Consider the following 8,403-nt stretch of genomic DNA (forward strand, 5'->3'; position numbering starts at 1 on the left):
GGACCCCCCACAACTCGGCTCCGCAGCACTTTTTATCCCTTTAATAGCATAACTGTTCTTCGTTGACTCTGCGCCATCGTGCTGCTTGGCGTTACGCTGGTCACGTGACTTAGGAGCGAGTGGGTAAAACCCACGTAACCTAGGGGAGAGGAGAGGAAAAGAAGCGCTCAAACCTGTGAAAATTCTGTGAGAGTGGGAAGATGAAAAGGAGATCGGGGAGGGCTGTTGACGTAAGTCGCGCCGTCCAATACTCGCATTCGAGGGGCAGAGCCTGAGGCGTGCGAACCAATGGCTGTGTACGAAAAAGTATGTCAACGGAGGAGTAGGGTGTGAGAGGAGTTCACATTAGCGTTGGTTGTATACATGGAGCTTTGGTCAATACTCTTGCTTGGGAACGTCGTAGAAAAGCGGGAGGAACGCGCTAGGAACGCCGTCGCCAGTGGACACCGAGCCGGTTCTTTCAGAGCCGAGCATTTTATAACCATCGTGTAAGTGTTAGAAATCCCCCATTGTGCTACTCGGAGCCGCCACCGAAGCCTCTTTCCCTGGTTCGTAGCGAAGGTGTCAGTTTGCCATTTTGTAGCCAAATTCAACATAGCAAGTCCCCTATATAGCTAAACCCCAACATAACAAATCCCACCGGAGTGCCAGCTTCACAAGAGTGGAAGGAATGTGTCATTTTTTTTTCACGAAAGACACCCAACCAGCGTTCAACCATGCATAGTAGCCAATGAAGCTTTAATAGATCGTTGTCGCCGTAACACGAGGCGCATGCTGTGTCCTGGAGCTCCCGACTTCGTTCCTAATTGCTGCATGTCCAACTTTATACAGCTGATAAAACTACCTTGAGTCGACCCCACGGCTGCTTCGCATACTACTCAGGGTTCCCCTACGGGAAGATGGTGTAATTTTCTCTCTCGTTCCCGACGCCCGCTCTCTTTATCTCTCGTCCGTACCTGTGGTTTACCCGAACGATCCACCGGTGCTTCGCCCACTCATCATCATTCACTTCGTGGATATGCTGTGATTTTTTTTTAGTGTGGAAATCCTCTTTTTTCTATTCTCATGTGTTAAACTGTGGTCATGTTTTGTTGTTTTGTTGCTGACTGTAAACCGCGTCTTCTCTGGATCGAAATAAAGTTATTTAATTCACTCACGTCAAGCCTTGCTGGTTTTTTGTCCGCTGTCCTCAACATCAATTGTATTTCAGAATAAATGATTTCATTCCATTTCATTTCAATATTTTTCTTGCGTTCCAAAGTTTGTTAGGCATTTTAGTTGAGGCTTACCTTGACATAAAAGAGAATTGAACATTTTGATTGTAAGAGTTTCGGAATCGCTAATGAGCCAAGCGTAGCCATACAATGAACTAGACGTAGACGTTAGTTAGAGTTGCTAATGAGCCATTCGTCTAGCTGCGAGAAAAGAGCGATCGGAATCCACACTAATTTCGTAAAACCTCTTTAACGACCCAGACGGCCGAAAGAAAGCTTGAGGTGCGTTTCGAAATCACTGAGATAGCGTGAAAATATCGGATGCGGCAGCAACATGGCAGTGTTCTACACACAGCTATGTCGTCATCTCTGCGTTTAAGCAATGAAATGCAGTTTTTTACCATAGCAAAGATGAGGAGATGATGGAGATAGTGGACACAGGGAGACGGAGCTTATGGCACCTGACCGTGATACAAAAATTTTAAAAATCGCTTTTTTTAAGTTGATAACATAATAGTACACAATAAAAACCACCTTGAAGAGCGATTATCTCCCATACTTGTGGTCGGGTCTCATGAGGATATAGCTCGACCTTCCGTTTTTTTTTTTTTTTTTAGCAAATCTTACCCGAAAATGAGCTATCGACCTATATCCATGTCGAAAAGAATCTCGACATGCACTTGTGAACAAAGCTAGCAAAGGTAGAGGCTTAGCGGAGGTCCTCTGTGACGCCCGCCGTAAAACCAGTCTGGAGATCCTCAGAAATCGATATGCCTCGCCAATTCACTACCTACACTTCGTGTATTGAAATGTGTGCTCTTAAATAGTTCAGTAGATAATCAATGTAGCTGCGCATGCTGACTCCAATAAAGCGCCAGCACAAAGCAACTCCTCTGTAGAAATAATGACAGATTTCGTGGCTGCTTATACCAATGAGCTGGTATATACGTATTATCGAAAACGATTCGCTAAATTACTTGATCTGCTTCCTCTAATTCTGTGGTATTTTCCAATTGAAAGTGTCCGTGCTTAGAGTTTCGTAACCTACCATCATCAATGTCTCCAGCACGGCTGCATAGTTTTGCAGGATGTGTGCTTGTAGATCAGTCAGAATGCTTTTGCTTAACGCGCCGTCGCCGTCACTACAATAAGAGCATCGAGAAACCACTAAAAAGTTGTCGCAGTTTCACCCGAAAGGCAAAGCATCAATTGCGATAGCAAATTCGTAGAGAGCTAAACGGAGTAAGGAGAGTAGTTTTGTCAGCTGTGTAAACTTGGACATGCAGCAGCACTGGCAACACGCAGAACTGTTGTCGATGCCGTCGGCGTTTTGCCCGCGTTCGCATCAAACGCGCGCAGCGTTGGTGACTGTTGCCGGGGCCTCTGGGAGCGGCTGGAAGGTTTTCGGCGAGATCAGAACGGGACACTCGTCGAGCAGGGTCTGAAGTCTTTACCACCTTCTCGCCTCACAACGTTCTTATATAAATAGACATTTGGTGCCGCAGCTAAACGTCACCTCCCTTCCCCCCCCTCCCCCCACGGCCTTTCGCGCGTCGGAAGAAGTCGCGTTTCCTCTACATATATGGTGATTGTAAAGGAGGAAAGAGACGCTTAATTCTGCAGCCCTTCAGCGAGCACGGCGCACAACGCGGGTTTGTTCTCCGCCGTGCGTTCATCCAACACCCTCTAGCAAAATATGAAGGCCTTAGTTCTTTTGCCTTTCCACTCGCGCTACGTCAGCAGATGAGGCGGACGCATGAGGCGGCGAGCGCGTTTTGCGGTTTTGCCCGTCGCCGCGACACGACGCATCCGCGCGTCCGGATCGCGCGTCTCCAGAAACTCATTCCCCGGCGCGTATGTACAGTCGTACATCTCTTCGCTGTTCAGTCGGACGTGTTTTCCTCGCTGTGAAAAGAATCCCGCCGCGATGCCGTGCAAATGCTGTGTACCTCGATGCCGCGGAAACTACACGGGGGACACGAAGGTGCACGTCTTCAAGTTCCCGAGAGATCAAGCTCTAAGGGACGCTTGGATTCGCGCTGTGCCACGGGAAAACCTCACGGTCACCGAACATTCCAGGGTAAGTTTTTTTATTTAGGTGTTAGTTAATTGAAAGAATATAAACGTACATGTGTAAGTGGCTCATGAGCCGCATGTTTGTGTGACCTGTAGCCGTCGGTTTGCTGATTGGAGCGTATTTTTTTTCTAGGTATGTGAACTTCATTTCATGGACGAGGACATTATTCGAGACGCGACGCATACAGATCAAGCAACTGGCCGCGTAATGACAGTGCCGCTATCTCATGTGCGCCTTCGCCCAGACGCTGTACCGTCGAAGTTCCCGAATCATTCGAGCTACTTGTCCAGAAAGACCGCGAGGAGGGAAGATCCTGACTCCAAGCGCGCGCGAATAGAGAATGCAGCCCTTCAGAAAGCCATCGCTGAATCCAACGAGGCATTTATCAGAGCACGCGAGGAGGATAAAGTCAACAGTGTGAGGGAACTTGCCAACCACTTAAGGAGCCAAGGGATGAAGTTCTGGGATGTTATCGAAAGAAATGAAAGGCTTCTTCTCATTCACATTGTCGACGATGAAGCACCGTGGTTGAAATACTCTGTTTGCGTGAAAGGAGATTTGAGCATGACACTACACGTTATGAAAACGGCCGTACAAAAGCTCGGTGCAAATCTCTGCGTTCCCGAAATCGCTAACAGTAAAAGGGGTATGGTGGAACTCCTGGAAGGCATCGAGAAGTGGGACTGTGACCTGATGTCCAACTCAGTCGCCGAAATTTGCGAGGCTGTTTGTTTACTGCTTGATCAGCTTTGCACGTCCCAAGCAGAAGATGACGCCAACTGTATTCAATTTCTGAAAGAGCAAGTCACCTTGCACCTATCGAAAAAACAGCGCAGGCGCTACTCTGCTGATTTCATGATGTTTTGCTGTATTGTTTTCACTATATCGCCCCATGCATACGCGTTCATACGTAGCCATGGAAGCATCACCTTGCCGCATCCTATGACGATAAGATCAGTGTGCTCGTCTTATGGTATGAGTCCTCAACAAGAGCATCAGAGTGAAACATTCCTCAGCTACATGACAACAAGAATTTGTGACCTGAAAGATGACCAGCGCTTTGTCACAGTTATGGTTGATGAAATACATATAAAACCTTACTTTGACTACAAAGGAGGCAATATTACCGGCGCTGCAATTAATAGAAATGAAGCTGCTAACTGTGCGCTCGTTTTCATGGTGCGCAGCGTGACGTGTAAATTCAAAGAAGTTGCGCACATCGTGCCGGTGCACCGAGTAGAGGCGGAGTTCCTGCAAAAGACGCTTAAAGACGTGATTTGTGGGCTGGAAAAGATTGGGTACCGGGTTATGTGCGTCGTCAGCGACAACAACTCTGTGAACAGAAAAGCGATGTCACTTTTCGAATCACCTCCGTGTAACAGAATTGTGTACCAACATCCATCAGACCCTTCAAGGCCGCTGTTCTTCGTTATAGACCCAGTGCACATTCTAAAATGCATACGAAATAACTGGATCAATCAGAAGAATGACCAAATTTGTTTCTACTTCCCGGAGATCCAAGGAGACACACCAGAATCAGAGCGAATGCAAACAGCGTCATTTGCAACAATCAGGGACCTTCACAGCAAAGAGTGTGACCAGCTGTTGAAACTATGGCTATGGGCTGTCAAGAAAAGCCCTCTACCCTTCGAGTCTTGAAAGGCAGGACGTAAAGCTTGCTTTACAAATCTTCAATGACTATTTACCAGAGGCGTTACGTGCTCTTGGAGCAAAGCACAACCTATTCTCTTTCGAGGCCACGGCTACATTCGTCGAGATCATACTCAAGTGGTGGAAAATTGTAAACGTCAAAACTCCATGGAAGGGAGAAAGGCTTAGAGATCACTTCCAACAACCAGTGCTTTCCATTGATAACGATCCAAAAATTGACTTCTTGCACATGTTTCTGAAGTGGCTGGATGAGTGGAAGAACAAAGGTTTTGACAACGGTACTCTGACAAAGGAGACTCACGCTGCTCTCGAACACACCACCTATGCGCTTGTTGAGCTCGCTAGGTACAGCTTCGAAGAGCTTGGAATGTCATATGTCCTTTTTGGGAAGATTCAGACAGACTGCCTTGAAGATCGCTTTGGAATGTATAGGCAGCTGGCAGGTGCGCAATATCACATCTCCATCAGGCAGATATATGAAGTCGAAAACAAGCTGCGCCTGCAGACCACCTTGCCTACAGTTTCCCCTGACCAGCACTGGGAATGTGTCCGAAAGCAAGTCGAGGCATTGCTTCCCAGCAGCAACGTTGTTGTTACCAGCCAGGCTCTTACGAAGATGCAGGACGTCGTCCCAGTCCTCGTCTACGTTGCAGGTTATGCAGTATACGGGACCCTTAAAAAGTTGAAGTGCGAGCAATGCAGGGACTCGTTGACCGTGGACAAGAAGATCACAGTCTCTGCCACAAACGAACATTATGGTCTTGTGAAGCAGCTGGACCGAGGAGGTTTAGTTTATCCATCAATGTTTGCACTTAACGCAGTTGCTCATAGCTACGTTGTAGTAGAGCAGCTCGCTACAGAGCCAGCACTGCTTATGATGCCTGAACCACGCCAGGTGGTAACGAAAATGACGCTACAATTGCTGGCTAGTGAAGAGCAGTCCGACTTCGATACGTGTGAGAATGGCCACACAGTTGAATTAGTGCTTAAACACATCCTGCGGTGCAGCACCAACATTCTGCTAAAGAACTTTTGTAGGAAGCTGAACGACAAACTTCTCGACGCTGCCGATAAATCAAAAAAAGGAAAGCCACAACTCTCGAGGCCAAATAACTGCATGCATTGCTTCTAATATAAAGCCAGCACAAACAGAAACTGGGCTTCGTAAATAAATGTTTTGCTGCTACAGTTTTCTGGCGTTCTATTCTTTTTTAAATACATGCATGCTTGTTCTTGCAGAAAAAAAAATGTTTCCGCGCAATGCACCTGCGAGACAACCTCTCTTGAACAGCGTTCCATATCTTTTTTTTTTTTTCAATTCGCCCCATCGTGTGACGTCACGCGAAGAGAGCTAAGGCCTTCATATTTTTCTAGAGGGTGTTGGTTCATCCCTGCGAAAGCGTGCGTCCCTCGCGCCCTTTCACTCGCACATACAGCGTCCTGCGCGCGGCGACGATTTCATCGTCATTGATGTCATACAGCTACCTTGGTTCTCCACAAGAAAAGTAGAAAGTTACCTATCAAGAAAGGGGTCAGGCAAGGAGACACAATCTCTCCAATGCTATTCACTGCATGCTTAGAAGAAGTATTCAAGCTCTTAGACTGGGAAGGCTTAGGAGTGAGGATCAACGGCGAATATCTCAGCAACCTTCGGTTTGCAGATGACATTGTGCTATTCAGCAACAATGGAGACGAATTACAACAAATGATTGAGGACCTTAATCGAGAAAGTGTAAGAATTGGGTTGAAGATGAATATGCAGAAGACAAAGATAATGTTCAATAGCCTGGCAAGGGAACAAGAATTCAGGATCGCCAGTAAGCCTCTAGAGTCTGTAAAGGAGTACGTTTATCTAGGTCAATTACTCACAGGGGACCCTGATCACGAGAAAGAAATTTACAGAAGAATAAAATTGGGTTGGAGTGCATACGGCAGGCATTACCAAATCCTAACTGGGAGCTTACCACTGTCCTTGAAAAGAAAAGTGTACAATCATTGCATTCTACCGGTGCTAACATATGGGGCAGAAACTTGGAGGTTAACAAAGAAGCTCGAGAACAAGTTAAGGACCGCACAAAGAGCGATGGAACGAAAAATCTTAGGACTAACGTTAAGGGACAGGAAGAGAGCGGTGTGGATCAGAGAACAAACGGGGATAGCCGATATTCTAGTTGACATTAAGCGGAAGAAATGGAGCGGGGCAGGCCATGTAATGCGTAGGATGGATAACCGGTGGACCATTAGGGTTAGAGAATGGATACCAAGAGAAGGGAAGCGCAGTCGAGGTCGGCAGAAAACCAGATGGGATGATGAAGTTAGGAAATTTGCAGGCGCAAGTTGGAATACGCTAGCGCAAGACGGGTAATTGGAGATCGCAGGGAGAGGCTTTCGTCCTGCAGTGGACATAAAATATAGGCTGATGATGATGATGATGTCATACGGAACCTCACGGCGACGGCGACGGAAACGGTGCGGTGACGGCGACGACGACACCGACGGCAGAAATCTGCTTTGGAGTGTCCATATAATTGCTATCGCAATAAAATCCCATTTGCGATGACATTCCGTATATGTGTCACTGCGCAGTACCTTGACGCTTGCATTTGCGCACTGTCTGCACTATCTTGAACAAAAAGGGGGCTTCTCGGGATTGCCAGCAAAAATATTGCTCGGTACTGGGAGTAGAAATATGAGTGTTTGAGGCCGTCTTTCGTTACAATATGCATGTTAATTTAACAGATAGATCGGCTGCACGAAAAGTCTCGTGAAGCCAGCTTGACTTTCATGAGTGCCCTTTTTGGCACACAAAAGCATTTCATTGAACCACGAGTATCCTTAGAGCTTCTTTGGCGTCCTTTAAGGATAATAACAAGTTCCGTTGAAGGGAAATCTGGGTTAAGTGAAGCACTTCTTGTTAGCATTCTGCCTGAATTAAGAAACAAATTGTATTGCGTAAAGCAGAATTCGTAACGAAATCGAGAGCTCCATCCAACCTGCGTTATGGAGACAACGATCGATTAAAGTTTCTTAGGATACCATGCACGGTTAAACGCCGGTAGGGTCTCGTGCCTGAAATAGTCGAGTGGTGCTCTTGCACAAGTGCAGCGGAGCCGAGTTGCGGGGCCCCTTCGTCACCGACCACCAAGTTTGTTATCCTGCACGTGCTGTCACGTCGGAGGTTTGTGGCGTCTGAGGGTTTAGATCGCCGCGGTGGTATTTCATATCCTGTTAGAACGCGCAGCCTATGTAAATGAACGAAGATTTGATGAAAACGAAATGAACAAAGTTAGTCAGACACCACTAACGCTGAGACCGTCGTGGAATGACATCACTGGAACGTCGTCTTTCCACTGCCGTCACTGCATCGTCTCATGACGTCGTGGTGATTCCTTCGTCATCATTTTGTTGTAGGACTTCCAGTGTCGTCATTCCATCATCTTC

General features: G+C 47.0%; 1 protein-coding gene across 1 annotated transcript; it reads left to right on the plus strand.

Annotated features, from left to right (window-relative positions):
• The first annotated feature begins 3,019 nt into the window (after nt 1-3,019).
• LOC119431305 (uncharacterized) lies at nt 3,020-7,556 on the plus strand. Its single transcript, XM_037698778.2, is given in 4 exon segments — nt 3,020-3,294; nt 3,424-4,902; nt 4,904-6,038; nt 7,549-7,556. Coding segments are annotated over 4 exon segments (2,775 nt in total). The 5' UTR covers nt 3,020-3,141.
• Nucleotides 7,557-8,403: the final 847 nt, after the last annotated feature.

Source organism: Dermacentor silvarum, chromosome 10, assembly GCF_013339745.2.
Source record: "Dermacentor silvarum isolate Dsil-2018 chromosome 10, BIME_Dsil_1.4, whole genome shotgun sequence".
Taxonomy (NCBI): Eukaryota; Metazoa; Arthropoda; class Arachnida; order Ixodida; family Ixodidae; genus Dermacentor; species Dermacentor silvarum.